Source organism: Pleurodeles waltl, chromosome 9 (genome assembly GCF_031143425.1).
Source record: "Pleurodeles waltl isolate 20211129_DDA chromosome 9, aPleWal1.hap1.20221129, whole genome shotgun sequence".
Classification (NCBI taxonomy): domain Eukaryota; kingdom Metazoa; phylum Chordata; class Amphibia; order Caudata; family Salamandridae; genus Pleurodeles; species Pleurodeles waltl.
This window is the reverse complement of record NC_090448.1, coordinates 626,745,722-626,764,438: the sequence shown is the minus strand read 5'-3', so window position 1 is coordinate 626,764,438 and position 18,717 is coordinate 626,745,722. Positions and strand designations below refer to the sequence as shown.

Genomic DNA, 18,717 nt, shown 5'->3' with positions numbered 1-18,717 from the left:
TCAGGATGTCAACACTAAAGCATACGTGCAGACGATGGTGTATTCTAAGAATGTAAAACAGCTTTACACTGCCTGACAGGGAGCCTAGGGAACAGCACAGGAAAAAAGAAAGCATCACATGCACAAAAAAGCACAGTTGTCAGAAAATCAAGGAACAAAAGAATATCCAACACAGCCAGTCTACAGACAGCAAAAAGAGTCCAGCCAGTAGCCAGTGTACTAAACACCCAGAGCCCCAATTCACGAAAGGATTCCTAAATCTGCACAAACAGATTATCTGTTTTCAGGTAATACAGGCCCCGTTCACTAAAATGTATTTTGCATTATGCAGAGAGATTTGATCAAGAAGGAATTACTTTTATTTGTGAGGAAACTCTTCTAGGTAGAGAAAGATGCATTTTAGGACTTAAAGGTACAATATTAGATGTATATGAAAAGTGGTCATGAAATTGTGTAAGTTTTTCACAAAATTATTTGAAATTTAATTGAACTTTCAAAAAATGATGCTTTTAGTGCAAAGTGTGGTTGCAGGTATCTTTACCTTTTTTACACATGTGCAAAAAAGTCATGCAAGATACTGACAGGAAACTCAAAGAGGCATTTCTGCATGAATCAGTGATCCACGACCGCAAGTGCACAAAGATGCATGATGTCAAATTTTGACTAATTTTATTTAATGGGAAATTCAGGAATTTAGTGGGTTTAACAGGCGTACCTTACATTTCACACATAGCCTAGTATACTACTGGGTTACTTGGGAAATGGGGATATAGATAATCATAGGTTTTCAATAATTGAGATTAGGGGGTGCATAGGCGAATGGTTCATGTATCAAGCGACGGAACAGGAGACTTACCTGATGTTGCCACAAAATTTTATTTCAGATGGACTAGTTCCTCACTTATCGGGCGTCCCAGTATGACATAGTAAGACCAAAGATGAAAAGACACTTTCTGCAACACTACCCTCCACTTAAACATTTTCAGGACGCTTGGTTCCCCTCCTGTGAGCGAAAAACATAGGTGCTCCCCTACAATGGGACTTTATTATAGAAAGTTCCAGCACACATTCAACACTACACAATTTGTAGCGTTAAGTCAGACGCATTTGCAGGGGTCACAGGCTAAAGCTTGATACAAATGAGCTCCTTCCTGTTTCTGCCTGTAAACTTGGTGCCCTACAAATTCACCTGGTGACCGGGGAAGCAAGCATGTGCCTGTAAATTGCCAGTGGCTACATTCTATATCGCTTCAGGGTTTATGTAGAAGTCTTGCACAAGATGGATCACAATGTAGTGCTGTTAGCCTGCAGCTGTATGTCAGAGGGTACAGGGAGCCACACACAGTCCCAAGTAGAATAGGCAGAAGACAGAACTGGATAGATCACCAGCACGCAGGTGACAGTGACACAAGTTGGGAAGAGCACTTGTGGAGGATCAGATTACTAAACAAAGAGAAGTAATAATGCCAGTGGTGTGGTTAATGTAAAAAAAAATGCCAACTGATGGGTTTGACCCCCGACTTCTAAAATTTTACGTGAGATGTATAAGGACTACTAAATTGAATGTAGAACATATGAACCTCCTGATGAAACGGTGTTCCCAAATACCTAATGGAGTATACAAAGGTTTTTCGACTCTTTATTTAATGCTGTAAATGATTAAAAAACTAAATTGTATATAAGTTGAAAAAATGATCAAAAGCAGCCACAAAGTTCAATGTTGAACAGCCAACACACTGGAAACAGTGGATTTTACCTAAATCTTTGTATGTCATCATCTACACGTAATGCATCCTCATCAAGCGGTGACACAGGTTGATCAAAATTCATTCATCCGACCAGGTGACTGTGAGTTTGGCGCCATAAAAATAAACAACGACCAAGCCAGCTAGGTTTAGACAAAAAGAAAATACTTTATTTAAATATGACTTTAAAGGGAAGAGACTCTGTTTCCCAAACAGTGGCCAAAAAACATGAATAGCTGTTACATGATCCTTAATGCAGTTAACGTATTTAGGATGTTAATTTCATTAAAATCTGACTTTCACACATATTAGTATTGACATCATCCTTCAAAATTAACTGATTGTGTGTGTTGTTAAGGCCCTCCATTCCATTGTGATGAGCTTTCCGTTTGAAAAATGAACACGGACTCTGTTTGCTTTACATTCCCATGTGAGGAAAGTATGTTCTCTATTTCATCACGCAACTGGCATGGTTGTTTCTTATTTTTGTGGCACCAAACTCACAATTACCAGGTCGGAAGAAGTTCTTTTGACCTAAACACATAACTGTTTGATGAAGAAGCATACCCCGTGTACAGTGAAATAAAAGATTCTTGTAAGATCCAGGGTTTCCAGCATGCTGGCTCGTATTCACGGCGAGAAACCGCGGCTGCTTGTGAATCAATATTACAACCCGTTGAACCCGTGGGAATGGATCAAGGACCAGCTCGCTGAGGACGTCAGAACACACAAGGGCGCAGGAGGCTGGAATAAATTGAAAGATATGGAAAACAAATATGAAATGAATCAACACATCACATTATGGATAAAATAGTGACCTGTGATTTGTTGAACATTTTGGAAGAAATTGACTCGGAATAAGTACAAGAAAAGATACCATATGCACAGTGAGACATGTTACCATATTGTAATGTTGCAACACATAGGTTAAAGTTATTTGTTTATTCTTTTAATATAGCATGAACAAGACCCTCAAGCAGCAAAGCACTTTACATCGAATGCTGTACAGAGTATACATATGTGGAAAATAGAAAATATAAGCAGAACAACACCGTTTACACAAAGTATATGAGAAATACATTAGCATCAGTTACAGCTATGTACACAATAGGGTCAGTAAAAGAGACAGAGTACATTGGGTTACATACATGCACACTATACAACAATGCAACTGAAGTAAGTGTACAAACACCCTTCAGAGGACTCAGATCTGCGAGAAGCAGTGACCCAGGACTAGGGGATCATCACTGAAACACACGAAGATAATTGGATAATCAACTTTTATCAAATGTATGATGAATGGGTGTGTCTAACGCAGATCAACATATATTTGTTGTGCAGGAGGAGAGAGCACAACAGAAAATCTTAATGTGCTGGATCCTGCTCACGTACACATTAACTTCCTTGGCTGCTTTATGTGACTGTGCAGTGATGAGCCTTGCATGCTAGGATGCTGAAAATGCTGGCAGGACTCCATGACTTTGCCAGAGGCTCTCTCTATAGGCAGGCGGGAAAAAAACCTCTGAGCTTCTCATAATAAAGGCCTGCCATCCCAGATCTGCCTCCAGGTTCCCACTGGACCATAGAGCTTTAGAACCTTCTCTATTCAGTTGCCGCGGGGATCCCCACTCTGTGCCAGGATCAGAAGGGGGGAAGAAAGGACCCAGGCAAAGGTTACAGCGGGGCCCCTGGAGCCTTCAAAGCCCTCATCAGGGGCTATGAATATGCAGCTGATACGTATCTGGCTGCCGTGTCTGGAGTGAGCACGGGAACACTGTCACTCCGCCCCATATTTTACAACTGTCCTCCAATGGAAATGTCCTTGTTATTTCTGATCGCACTTTTTTTTTTTTATTGTTGCTTTCAATTTATTTTGTTGTCTTTCTATTTACTATTGGATGAGAAGCCTGGTGTTAAAGTTGCCAAAATGGCGGACAGTTTTTAAAGCCTGAACAGTCCACGGTGTTCAATAATGCAATTCGAATTACAGACGCTGCGACTGTTGTTCAACGTGCAGCCACTTTTTGTCAGCAGATTACTGCGCACCAGTGATTATCTCTGGTATGAACTGTGGGGAAAGTGTCTTTTTCTGTTAATTGTGACAGTCTCATCCGGAATGTAGTGCAGGGCTGGAAGCGTAGAATGAACTTAACTAGTGCCTGTGCTCAAACTGCTTGCATACTAGGATACACATCAGCTTATTATGACAGAAACTCGAAGCACAAAAATTGCACGTTCCTACCAAAAAATTCTGTTATCGGTGTAACAAGTCACTAACAGAGGAAGGTGAGAGTGGGGTTGAAGCCACTTCAGTCAAGCATTTTCAATGTAATGGGTCTCTGGTTTGCTCGAGTCAGCGCTATTAGCGTTATAAATTCCTAATTGGACTTTTCATGCCACATAAACTGAAAATGAAAAGTAAAACAGTTGACAGAAGCAAGTCAATTCAAAGCGCCACGGCCGCCATGAGTTTGAGCGCAAGAGTTATTGGCTCCCTGCATGAATGTCTAGAAAGGATCGCAGCTGTGATGAAAGGCAAACCGAAACTGGAGGAGGGGCCATCACACGCTGTAAAGGAGGAAGCGTGACGAAGCGTGATGGCCAACAAAACTGTTCACTTAGCGAAATCATCTGGGAGGGAACTCAGCGCACAAAGGAGGGACATTTCACAAAATGTACTAATAAAAATGAAGCATTTAAGGCACGCATGACAAAGAATGAATAGCAAGATTGGGTGTGGTTAAAAGCCCACAGAGAGATTACAACAGGCCAACGTGCTTGCAATCTCTACCCTAAAACTGGAGATGATGCAAACCCCATAATATACACAATGAAAAAGATCCATACGGCATTACTGTGCACACATGAAGAAACTGGCCCTAATATGACTCTCGTCCCCCTACGCTATACAAGTCCACTCTGAACAAAGTAAACAAGAGGAGCTGACTGGCAGAAAAGCACAGAAGAGGAGGAGTTAAGGACTTAATGATTCACGCACTAAGCTGTTGCTTAGGGTAGATAGGTACATTCACAGAAAAGAATGGGCTTAGCCATGAAACTGCACACACTCATGTACAATTCTATATTAGAACAATTGTAACTGTAATTTTCGTTCTATAGCGCTTACTACCCCAACGAGTCATTGATAGCACCACTGATCATTCTGATGGATAGTAGAACTCAGTGGATTCTTCCTAAGCACGGTGGCAGCAAATGTTTATTACTGTCATCCTTCTCCCACATGCTACTGTGGATACTAACATCATAGATCCAGCATGTGCTGTCTCGGTATATTCACTTGCGCCAAATACTGTGGCATGGCAGGGATCCCTAATGTCCTGGGGCACATTGGTTGCAAAGATGTGTAATTTATTCCACCAAAGGCAAAGCAAGAGACCTATAGCAACAGAAAAATGCAATATTTAATTAATGTGCAGGACATCTGTGATGCGGCCCATCATCGGCTAGGAGCAGTGCTTAATTTGTACATTTGCTGGAGCTCAAAGTTTTGCTCAAAGGGCACAGCAGGTACCATCGAATGTTGCCTGTGCAGAATGCTGGTGCCAAACACCAAAGCTTTTTAATCTTGATTCTACCTCATACCTCTTTCATCCACCACGAGGCACTCCCTGCCATTTTATCTCACTCTTTTGAGTTCCTTTTCATCCCTGCTTTCTTTCTTTGACACTGTATTTCTATCTTTCTTTTACTCCTTTTCCTTGTTGTACTTTTCTCTCTCGTGGTCTGAGTTAAAGTCTAATGTGATAAAGTATGTACGGGGCCCCATTAAATGAGTGCATCTGGGACCCACCTCAAATTAAACTCTGTCTAAAAGACTAACACCCATATTTTTACTTTTTTTGTGACGCATTTGCATCATTTTTTGACGCAAAAGCAGCACAAACGTACAAAACACAATTATATTTTGTAAGTTTGCGCCGCTTTTGCATCACAAAATGACGGAAACGCAGAACAAAAAAAAGTCTAAATATGGGCTTAAATTTACAATGCTGCCCATATCCAGACCATTAAATAATGTCTTTTCTTTGCTTTATTCCGACAGATATTCTTAATCTATAGACATTATGATATAATGTTTAAAAACTTTGATCGCTATGCTGAAAACAAATAAAAGTGCCTCTTACTTTGCTTGTGTTCTAGGCCCATATTGCACATCCCACCATAAATATTATACCAATAAAACAAAACAACACTATAAAAAGACGTTAAAATTGTGCATACAATCAGTGGCATAACAGTGGAGTGCATTATACAGTTTAAAAATTACTCACATGTCGATTGCATAACAAAATACTTAAAAATTAAATACCACAAGAATCAATGCAACTGAATTGCTCAAACTAGTCACAAGAGCTGTGCTGTAGAGACCCGTAAGGTCTAATTACAAACACTATGCAATATCTTTCATCACTGTCCTGGCCCCTTAAAATTTAAACGCATAGCAACAGACAGGCAGATTCCAAGGCCCCTTCCAAAAGAATAAGGATTGTCAAGGTGCAGGCTATTGAAAATACAGCGTGGGGAAGGTTTCAAATACATTGCCCTTAACACAGCTGTCAACAACTGAACAAGTGAATAAAGGGCTTTCTTAGATCAGGAGGAACCCCCCAGGTAAGCGGTGCCTAGGGTAGCACCCAGCAGTATTGTCTTCCATACAAACACATGTAAGTAATGCTAAATGATTCTTGCCATAGTTTCTGAAGACATCTTTATGTACATCAACATCAGAAGCTGTGGCTGGTTCTCAAGTTTTCTAAACCAAGAGGTCGTGCTACTCCATCCAAGGCCTAACATGCCCTCAGTAGACCTCTAATCTAAATACATTTGAGCCTTAAAGAATCAGCTGTAGAAAATACTGCTCAGGCACACGGTTTGCTTTTTGATGAAACTTCTCCTGCCTTCATGGCATTAGATCAAGAAAGAGAGTGATGAGTCGCCGGCCATGCCATTGAGGCATGGTTAAAACTGGGAGCACTTTTTAAGTTTTCCATAGACAACCAAACTAAAAGCTGAGAAGGTTGAGATCTTAACCAAGTGTTAGCATTTATGCATGTAACGAAAAACCTGTATCTCGTAGTAGTATACATTATCCAAGTTTCAGCACATATCACTTAATCTGAAGATCCACCTATTAAATGAGCTAAGGCTGTGCTAATCATGTGCTATTAGGTACCTCAGAACAAGGCTATTAGACCTGACAGCCTTAGGGTGGTCATCCCCAACTTTTTGCCTGCCTCCCTCCATTTGTCTGACACTGTTTTTGCTGGTTTTAGGACTCTGCGCACTTTACCACTGCTGACCAGTGCTAAAGTGCACGTGCTCTCCCCCTTAAACATGGTAACATTGGTTACTACCTACTTGGCATATTTACTTTACCTGTAGGTTCCTAGTAGAGTGCACTACATGTACCCAAGCCCTGTAAATTAAGTGCTACTAGCGGGCCATCAGCACTGATTGTGCCGCCTACATAAGTAGCCCCTTAACCATGTTTCAGGCCTGCCATTGCAAGGCCTGTGTGTGCAGTTTCATTGCCACTTCAACTTGGCATTTAAAACTACATGCCAAGCCTTAAACTCCCCCTTTTCTAGATATTTGTCACCCCTAAGGTAGGCCCTAGGTAACCCATAGGGGAGGATGCAATGTAGGTGAAAGGTGGGACATGTACATAGGTGTTTTACATGTCCTGGTATTGAAAAACTCACAAATTAATTTTCTACTACTGTGAGGCCTGCTCCTCTCAAAGACTAGCATTAGAACTGCCTTCATATACTTCTAAGTGGTGGATTCTAATATGGAAGGAGTAGCCCTGTCATGTTTAGTATGGCCAGATTGGTAATAGAAAATCCTGCTTATTGGTGAAGTTAGATTTATTATTACTATTTTGGAAATGCCACTTTCAAAAGTGGGCATTTCTCTGCACTTACTGCCATCTGTGACTTACAGCCTGTCTCCAATCCATGTCTGGTCTCTGCTGGTTGACAGCTTCTCTTGTGCATTCCACTCAGGTAGTCATAAACACAGTACACTCAGTAACATCTGCATTCATCTGTATACTGAATGTGTCTCCCTGGGCAGAAAGGGTAGAGGGCCTCTCTCTTACACTTCAAAGGCCAGTGGCCTCTCACAAAGGACTGATAACCCCCACAGGGATCATGGCAGACAGGACTGAGCTGAAAGGAAACTTTTGAAATTCAAACCACTCTTTGATGTTTCCCTCACTTCAAAGGCACTTTTCTGTATATATACTGGGTCTCTGACCCCACTAAATCAGACACTTCCTTGATATACACCTGGACACTGCCAGAGGGACTGACTGGCCCACAGGACTCATCTGGACTGCTTAGCTGAGGAGGACTGCTGCTCTGCTTGTTTCCCTGCTGCCTGCTGGCCTGTGACTCTGCTGGAAGGACTCTGCCTTCCCCACAAGTGCTCTCCAAGGGCTTGGATTGAGCTTGCCACCTGTTCTGAAGTCTTAGAGCCACAAAGACTTCACCCCAGAGAAGAAAATCCCTGTGCGTCGGAAAATCATTGCAACGCCTGCAGTAATCAACGCAGCGCCTGCCACGCGGTGGAAAAATTGCTGCATTGCCTACCGGATTGATGCAGCGCCTGCTCCTTCTACCAGTGCCTGAGGTTTTTCAACGCATCATCCCTGGGCATCAAAATATCCCTGCATCGCAGTGAGGAACCAAGGCTGCACTTCTGGAAATCGACACATCACCTTGCAGCGTGGAAAGAAATTACACATTGTCTGTGCCACACTGGAAAATTTGACGCAGCGCCTTATTTTTCAATGCATCTTCTCCTCTGCGGCCCCTTGCGTTGTTATTTTTGACGCATCCCAGGTACTTTGTGTAACAAAGGTATAACTACTGATTCTTAAGTATTGAGATTCATTTAAACCTTTAAAAAGTGATATCTCGACTTGTGCATATTTGATTTTTGACGTTTTGATCTTATTTGATTCAGATAAATAATATCTATTTTTCTCAATTGGTGTGGAGTACTTTTTGTGGTGTTTTCACTGCGTTACTGTATGAGTTATTGCACAAATACTTTACACATTGCCTTCTAAGTTAAGCCTGCATGCTCTGTGCCAAGCTACCAGAGGGTGAGCACAGGATAATTTGGATCGTGTTGTGACTTACCCTGACTAGTATTGTGGTCCCTACTTGGTGCATACCTCTGCCAACAAAAAGACACAATTTCTACCAAAGGCCTACCACATTCTCTTGGGTGATATACATAAATGAGAAGACATGAAGGGGTACACCATTAATCTTGTACTTCCAACTGCAATAGCCATTTGCAAAAAGATACCTTTGGTCTGAAAAGCAAGCCATCCACTGGAGTAAGATTCTTAAGTTTTGGGTTCCTAGCTGTGAGAAGACCACAGGCTAGATCTCAGTCTCCAAGGTGAGATATGGAATAACTGAAGAATAGAGTTGAATGGGATGGACCTTGGTCTAAATGGTATTTTCCTCTCATGGTTATCTCACTGCCGAAGGACAGGCTTGACTGTGTGTCACCATGCATCTTTACTCACGTGGAGATGTGTCACGTTGCTAAAAGGACAACTCTGTGTCACTGTCATGTTGGGCACCAGATTCTGTGCCTAACAAACCATTGTAATCTGATACTCCAGTTTTACTAATTCCTTTGTAGTGACCCAACATTATAAATCAAGGAATGGAGTAGACCGTTAAATGAAAACACAGAAATGAAACTTGGTCTTGCCCATCAAAGTAGGTTATCTGGTAACCATCGTTAGTGGAAAGGTGAGACACCACCAGTGCAATTCCTTGGTGTTGAGAAATCTAAGTATAAGAATTGCACAATTGAGCTGAGCATTTCCATTTAAGATTTTTACTATTTTTCTTGACAGTGTTATCTTCCTCTGTCCTTGGAATTCAGAGTTTTCCCTTGTTAGAGAATCCTTCTTTTTTCCATCGACACATGTCCTCTTAAATTGACATTTATACTGCTCCCCAATTCCTTAGTGTTTCCTTGCCATTACAAGTGATTCCCCTTTCAAGGCATCGATGGGTGCACACCTCTGCTTCACATTCATTGAGTCACCTTTTCATTGGCATGAATAGTGGCCCAATAGTGACCCCATTCCTTAGCATTTCTAGTGCCCTTCCTTGCCCTCGGCATGGTAAGTGGTCCCCTTAGATGCTCCATTCACATGTATCACCTTTTCTTGGCAATGCTAGTGTTGCCCCTTTCAATGACATTGATATAAAACCCTTTTATTTGGCATCAATAGGTGCTCTTGATCATTTGCCACATCTTGGTTTTGATTGTGGTCCCCTTGTTTGGGACAGTTTGCTTCTAAATTATGACCGTACCATCAGATGTTATAAGACTCTGCATGAATCAGCATCCTCAATACTTCTACATTTTTTGAGCCAGTTGTCATGGAAAAAAACATTTCAAATGTGTCTTTCTCTCTTTCAGCTATGGGCTCGCAGGCACGAAATTTAGCAGCCGCCCTATCCACGGAACTCTTTGAGCAGAACCTTGGGGGACACATATTGCAGGTGAGTCAAAGGGAGTGGAGGGTATGACTGGGGGGTAGTTAACATCTGCGGGAAGCTGTGACTGCTAGTGGGAGTAAAGTGTACTTGAGGTTGACCAGTCCTTTTGATCTGAAGAAGGTCCTGTGATGCTCGCGGAGTTCAAACTAATGGCCAACAATTCATTCTATACGTGCACTGTATGCAGCACCCCCTCATGCCGTGAGCACTGAGGTCTATTGTGCAGCCACTGTCACATTGCAGTTTCAGGTTAGGGGAGACGAGGCAGCTTCTATCGGTAGGTCCCACCAGGTGTCGGCGCAGTAGTTAATCCAAAGGGGCACCTTACTTCCTAACCTACACATGCTTCCCATTCAGCATCTCTCTTCGGGAGTGCACTCTGCTCACCCCTAGTCTGCGCTGACCTCCTGCTTTTCACCCAGACCCTGACATTGCAGGGCAAGTGCAGTGGATACAAATGCAGAGATGACTAATTATTAATGCTGAGCCCTCATTACAGCTGTCTCCCAGGGTAGTTGGCTAATTGTCGAAAGTGGCGTATGGTAATATTTTAAACAGCAATTTATCAATCCTCCTTGCCTCGCCTGTCGCTCTGCCATCAGTGACAGAGACAGAGAGAGGTAGAGGTAGGGATATGAGTCTGTCTCTTTCTAGAAGAAAGGCGAGCGCTTTCTCTTCAGCAAGGCTTGCTCGGTAGAGGCCATTTCTGCTCTGCTCTGAAGTGCCAGAGGTGGGGCAGCCATGTCAGAAGTGTACTACTGATGTCCACAAACGACAAATGGGCTTGTCTCCTAGAGGTGAGGCCTGCAGATAAATGAAAGCAGAACAGGTAAGTATCTCTAAAAAAGGTTGGTGGGTCTGTGGTGATAAATTACATGTCAGAAGCCCCTATAGCTGTCCATTCTCTAGTTCTATTGGTCTTTCACTGACACTGGACTGTCAGGAAATATCTTCATCTCCTCATAATGCGACACATCTCCTCCTTGAAAGTACATCTTTCTTGTATTTTTTCTCCTTATTTTTAATATACGTACTATTCTGTTTGATGAGTTCGGACCTTGCCAAGGAGACAGCAGAACTGCTATTTCCCTTTATTTTAATGCAGTGTTTCACGGTTATCTTTTGATGTTCTTTAAAACACTGATTTTGATTTAAACCCGTTTTCAATCCCCATAGATTAGGAAGTTCCCTTCTCTCTCCAGGTCTCTTGAACCAGATTCCAGGAGTGATGTCACATTCCAGTGTGTAGGAAAAAGGGTTACTGCTGTCCTGAAAGCATCCAATATGGCCCCATTGACAGAAGAGAAAAACCCCAAAATGCCATTTTGCCTAGTACACCAACAAGTCTATCTCCTGGCTTGGCTTGAGAGAGGGAATGTATACCTTTCACGTGAAATAAGACTGGTGCTCAAGGGAAGATGGAGTTTGCTCTGTGGAAGCGTTGGAGGAATATATTTGGTTGCATCCACTACCCCTAGTTCACTCATTAGTGTAAAACCGTCTAACATTGTCTAAGGAGCTCTGTTTCCTGAGAAGTACATAGCAAAAGGAAAATAGACCTGTATGCAAAAAAAAAAAAAAAAAAAAAAAAAAATACTAAAAGGTGCCGAACAATGGTCTGACAAAATGTGCCTCCGAATCTCCAACTAAGCAGATGTAGGGTTGCGCCATGAACCTTTTATTGCATATTTTCATGTTTTGTTGTTTTTGGTTTCAATAGGTTTGGTTCCCAGGTTTGGGTCCAGGAAAAACACTGACTACACGGAACAACATCCATGTTTTTCCACTTTCTTTCTTTTACATTCAGAAGAAGATCTTTTTTGCTGATGTTATTGTGCTGCCTTCTCTTTAAACAACACTCAAAAATTATACATAAACTACATTAATTAAACATGATCAGCCAGGCGCCATTTAAACATTTGTGTTTATTTGTACTCTTAGGATGAAAGTCCATTTGGATTACAGTTCCACTCCTGGTTAGTCCCGACAACCTTTAACAGGATTTCATGCCTGCGAATCATGCCTTACTGTTGACAAATTATCTTAAGTATAGCACCATCCAGCATTTTCCCTGTGGAGCCCAGGAGCCCAATTCATGAAGCAATTTGAGCATGTAAGTTAGATATATACAATGAAATAGCTGGATTTATGACTGCAATGCTTTCACTATAGGTGACCTTGCAGTTGTTAATTGTTTTACTCTTAAGCAATATCAACCCACAATCATCACATACTGAGCATAAGCAGATCTGACTGAAGATGTGGGAATTGATTTATCCAGAAAAGTAGGTGACGCAGACGACTTTGAGAGCTTGAAGATGTTTTCGTACTCCTCTTAACCCGTTTCCTACCTTGAAAATGGTCAGTGTCTTACGCATCAAATGCTCAAGTAATCTTTTCTAGTGTGGGATATGGAAGAGAACACTCCCAAAACTCTTGGGTGTTGGGAGAAGAGGGTTCCTCCGCAGGGAAAAATCATTTTCAAAGTAGCGGGGGGGGAGCAAAACAATTGGGCCACTGCAAAAAGGTGCCCTTGCACCATATGTAATCGTACAACAAGTACAACTAGAGGTTGAGAAAATCGCTCCTTCAAAGTGAAAAAGTTATTCAAAAACGTTTTACAGAATTAAGCTGGAAAGGCTGCAACAAGCACAGGTTTCTAGGAGTAACCCCCCAAAAAAATTTGAATTCGAAAAAGTCATAATTCTGCCCCCGTGCAAAATGTTTGACATGTGGGAGTAGAGTAAAGGCTGAGCTTCATTGAAACAAGGTGGTGAAAGTGTTGTAATTTGGAATCTTTGTCTCCTCTCTCACCTTGCTCTTTTGATGCTGGTAAGTAGAGTTCAGCGCCATAGATGTAAACATGTGGAGTTTATTGGAAAATAAATGCCCCCAATCTTCTCTCTTCAATTATTCAACACAACTGGCAAAGATTAATTTACACCAACATTCTAAATAAACTTTACTGCTTACGGGCCGTTTTAAGCAGTAAAAGAGGGAGAGGGAGGGGAAGAGTAATTGAGAGGTAGGGAAGATTCCAAATTACACTACACCTGACTTTGAGGTTGATGCTTAAAATTGTATAGGGCCATAAGCCTTTCACAAGCATTGGTCTCCTACGGAAATTATGAAAGCAAAATATAAACATCTACAGGTTTGATAATCTCCATCAAACTACTTCAACTTAAATTTGTTAGCAATTTTAGCAGGAATTGTTAAACACATACTGAGTAAATTATGATACATTGAGAAAAGGTGCATTTCTAGAATCTTTTGGAGATGATTATGACCTACAAGTCAAAATATGACCCAAAGGCATGTTATTTCTGTAGCTGTAGAGATTTTTCTCCAGGTTCAGAGCAAGTAATCCAATGGATAGCTACCAGACGATGTGAAAGAATAGTCTTGGACCAGAAGTATAGAATTTGACAACGGATAATAACCAGTAGGCCCTTTCAGTCTGCCTATTTCCGTGCTGATTAGTAACACAAAGATAAGTCTGCCCATTTCCAAGCTGATTAGTGATACACAGATAAGATAGTCTCCAGACTTTCCTCCTGTCTTTCAGTACAACAATTCTTCCTGTGTTGAATACAGTAATTTTTCATTTCATTTACTTCTTTTATTAGCAATCCAAGGGCTGGGGGGGTTTCCGTACATCTACTAGGACATCAAACAGATGGTGGATGACATTGCTTGAATCAGTTTTATATGCTAGAAATTAATCTGAACAGCATTTCCGCTATCCATTCCATCATTTTGTATCTTGCCTATGCAATTATGATGCAAAGAGCCATGTACAAACCTGCGTTAGCAGGCCTCGAAATGGCCAATCAAGTCGAGACTACTGACCATGTCCACTAGACTGGGAACACCAACACAAGCAACTGCACAGTTCTGCAGGCTTTTTGAGCTTCATCAAGGAATACATATTGCCTAAAGTTGCTATTTATCCTTAGGGATTCATTTCCATTTTCTTACAGCTAAATCTATAAATACTCTTCCACATAAAAAACGTTCATTCCTTCAGGGGATTAAAATGTCCCTTGTACCCTCCAATTTCTTCTTTCTTTTACAGTGCATGCATATTTAAAAGCTTGAGTCTTTCTTCATAGAACTTTGAGGATTAAATCAAAGACCATTTTGGGATCAATTCTTGGAATGTCTGCAAGCAATCTTTGTTTGTCCCAATATATGCCCTCTGGAAGCCAATAGAGTTCTTGAGGTGAGCTCTTACCAGTGGCATGCGATGAGACAAGTTTATTACCCTTTTTAGTCTCATCAACATACAGCTTTTAGCTGTCTGTTTGCAAAGGAGCTCATATGGACCATACCAAAACGTACAGTGGGCTTACGGCCAGCCCATTGCTTAACAGTGTTTGGCTTTCTTTTCAATCTCATTTGCTTGCTTCTTATTCAATGGCTTTCCTTCCCTTTCTTGTGTCTGTCCCTCTCTTGGAGTATTTTTTCTTTACCACCCTTTGATTAGATTGCTTAAATCCTTCGACTGCACACATATATGGAACTATTTTTTTTTTTTTTTTCCTTTCGCACTTCAGGAGAGTGCAAGTGTTTTCTTGCTCTCTCACTCATGTGCTGCTTCTCTCCCTCACATTACGCCCTCACTCTGAGTGCTTTATGTTGCTCCCTCCCCCTATATTCATTGCTTTTTTAACCTCAGTTGTTTGTTTATTCTATATTTATTTACTTCCCAGCTGCCTCAAGCTCCTTTGTTGCTCCCCCTACTACCTTCTTCCCACATCTGCTTCTCCATTACACTCCCACTTCTCATGCTGCTATCCTTTACAAAAATTATTTGTACTTTCTTAGTTTTTTGAAGAGCCTGGCAGCTCACATTTGCAACTGGGCCTCTCCAAATTGAAAACATGCTTTCACACATGATTACATTATTTTTATTTATTTACTACTCCAAGTGGTGTCCGACATGATAAACTAAAAAAAGAAACAAAATGACGGCTGAATGATAACGTATGTGCCGCCATGTGTACTGATGCATGAGCGCACCTACGTCATCACGCTGCGCCGTCACAGCATTCTTGAAGCGAGTGCATGCATACACACGTAAACGTCATTGTACTCGTTTTTATGCTGATGCTTTATGCTGTATAGCATTGATAAAAATCGTTTCCTTCTTCGGTTACTGCAGAACATCAGCAAAATCACTGGTATTGTCAATAGCTCCATCAATGAGACCTGCTGGCTTTACAAAAGTTTGTCCTTCTGGTTACATTTCTCCTTCATCTTCCAACATTGAGCCTTAGCACTGTTTGCTACTTTCTGGTCATTTACGTTGTCTGTTAACCTCAAGACCCTCTTCTGTGTGCCGGTCTTTAAGGCATCACCTTATAAAACTGACTGTAATGTTTCTGAAGGGTTTTATACCTCCTACACTTGACTCCATCAAAATACGTTTCCTAATCCCAGGCACTTGTTCTGATTTTCACAATTTTGCTGACTTTTTTTCCATCACTTGCAGAAAAATAAATCTACAACATATAGCTGCATCGTTTCTAAACAATTGTGTCTTACCTACCCGCTCCTGTGCATAACTACTTGTCTCTGGGTTTGAGAGCAGTGGAAACATTACTGAAATATGTGACACCCCACACAGTGACTGATTACAGGTGCTGCTGATAAGGCCTGGTAATACCGCACACTCCGCCACAGATACCGGACAGTTTTACCATGTCTTTAGACTATTATCAGGACAATAATGTCAATGCAACTTTTTTCATATGCTTTTCTAGAATTCCGGTCTAGTTTCTAGACATATTTCCATCCGCTTTTGCAGGTCGATATGTCCCCAGAAATACTGGAACAGCTGGAATACCGTTTCAGTTTGACTTTCTTTTTGAGAGATCATGTTGTTTCTTCCTTTATAACCAACCCTAAGTGGTTGGTCACTGTAAAACATGTGATAATATTGCACTGCAAAAACATTAAATCATCTACATCAACCAACCACCACATTTTAGGCTCTTAATTCCACTAATACTTACCTCCCAAGGTAAGTACGGCTGGAGTTAAAAAACAGAAAATATGTATTCGTTTTATGATGTAGCTGGAGGGCGATGTGGTAGATGTGACATTCCTTAAGCTGCTATGAAGACCCTTGATATAATGTGATGCAACCCACCTCTACTGATGTCCTTTCTATTGACATGTACTTCCTAGTACAGAGAATAACTGAATCCAACTGACGCCTATCCTGCATGAACATGCCTTTTTCCAATCATGTCATTGAATCGTTTTTTTTGTTGTTTTGGCCACCATTTCTAAAAGCTACTTCAGTATCCTGGCATGAAGTTCACTGGGTCACTGTCCATTATTTATCTTAAGGTTTGCAAAATTTCGTAGAAATTGCTTTTGTGAATTGCGTAGCGTCTTCCTCTTACTACTAGATGAACATTTGGGTTCATGAAACTTTTTTTGTCCTAAATGCGAGCTTCATTTCCTTCCTCTCTTCAGCATCACAGTCCCACTGTCGATTATGTCAGTTCATTGACGTACCAATAGTGTATTGTGTCTCTGTTCCATGGATTTAGCAGTTTTCGTCTGTGTTTCTTCCTTGGCTCTGCTGGCTACTCAATCTTATTCTTAACACTTTTCCAAATGTTCTACTTTGTGTATCTTTGTACACACTTGTGTGATTCTTTCTATCCATATAAAGATACTCCTTTGGTATTATGTATGTTTGCCCCTCTGATAAGCACCCAGATACCCCCCATTTTGATTGCACTTACTAGGTAACATAGATGACTGAAGTCCCTGACATGTTTGTATGGTACCCATTGCTCTTTCATGGTACCTAAACTCTCCTTTCCTTCTAAAACCTCTGTAAAGATGTAGCTAACAATTTTTCTCTCCCAAAGTTGTGGAAATTCCAGTTGACTAGTAACAAATGGTTTGTACTGGATCTAGATGTGGTACATGTGTTTCTGAACATGTATTCATATATCTTTAGCCTACACTGCAAGGGAAGCTCTACTGTTTATATAAAAATATCACTTAGGCCAGCAGCTAATAGAAGACATTCACCAATTCCAAGATACAGCTTGATAAAATCAAATTGTACATATCGGGTTCAATTTATGTGCAAACACTATGTGCCAGTAACTGGACAGCTGAAATTTCTAGTAGGGTTTGCGTGCTGACTGCATTCCTTAATTTGTGATGGCTGCTGCTGATGGGGGTGCCCCTCCTCTCATTTTTGGTTACCAGGACATATCTTTCATGAGACTTCACTTAGAGCAAGAGAGAGAAAAAGCATAAACGGAAGATATAGGAAGACAGGAAAACAGTAACAAAGGAAAAAAAGGTATAGTAAATAACCTGTAAGATTGAGATAAAGAGACAGTAAACGTAGGCTGGAGGAAGAGAGAGGAATGAGGCAGAATCAAGACTAGGTATTTGGTAGCAGTGGATTTCCAAGAAAACCCTTAAGTCCCCAAACTTAATTTTTAACAAACTAAGCATCAGCCTACTATCTCACTGTTTTTTTTGTTAAACATACCACTCGACAGATAAATGGCTTTAAAATATTGAACCCTACATCCATTTCTAAAACCATGTCTGCTTTCCTTGTTTCCTGGGAAACACCATCCCCCTGCATGTAGTCGAAGGTATCCCTTCTCTCACTTTCAGAAGCAGCGGGGATTCTCCATTCAACACCCGGCAATTTCAAGTCCCATCAGAAGGCGCTCCACTTCAATCAACATCTTGTCAATTGTTTCACTAAATCCATATACTGATGCTCCCTTTGTGGATAGTGGTCTATTTATATTACACACCTTAATGAAGTTCCTGTTATTTCGCACTACCATAAGCCAGAGAGTCTCTGCTTTTCCCTACCCCCTCTCTAATTTGTGGTGCTGGCATGGCCAGAGATGCTTCATCACAATCATAGCTCCATTTCCCAGGAATGACAATCTTACTCTGCTTTTTTTCTGCTATCCTAGTGTACCTACAGGCACTTGAAGACAAATCAACCCAATATATGCTCTTTTCATTACGTTTACACTATTTGTACCTGGCTATTCCAGGTCAGGATTAATGAACATGCATGGGGATGTGCATTAGTAACACCACTCAAATCATCCATAGTTTTCCAATTTGTAAAGTTTGATTCTATCAAGGAAGTAAAATATTGCTTAGTTAGCTTAATGCAGTGAAGAATATATGTGGATGACTGCACCCTTTAACCATTAGCTCTACACTAGTGGTGTGTGAAAATCATGTCATTTGGCGCATTAATTGAAATTTCACAAATGATATCTGAAATTATGTCTAATTATGCAAAATGCAAATCTGGCATTTAGTGATGTATTTTAGCATCAAATGCATCTTCGTGTCTATTTTAGATCTAAGGGCATATTTCAGGCCATAAAACA

At 41.0% G+C, this 18,717-nt stretch overlaps 1 protein-coding gene across 2 annotated transcripts in view; it reads left to right on the top strand.

Moving 5' to 3' along the window:
- NPAS1 (neuronal PAS domain protein 1) overlaps positions 1 to 18,717 on the top strand; it is a 444,390-nt gene that overhangs the window by 259,836 nt on the left and 165,837 nt on the right. For both annotated transcript variants that reach the window (XM_069207656.1, XM_069207657.1), the window contains exon 3: positions 10,227 to 10,309. In XM_069207656.1, coding sequence (XP_069063757.1) covers positions 10,227 to 10,309 — 83 coding nt within the window. The remainder of the gene's footprint in view (positions 1 to 10,226; positions 10,310 to 18,717) is intronic.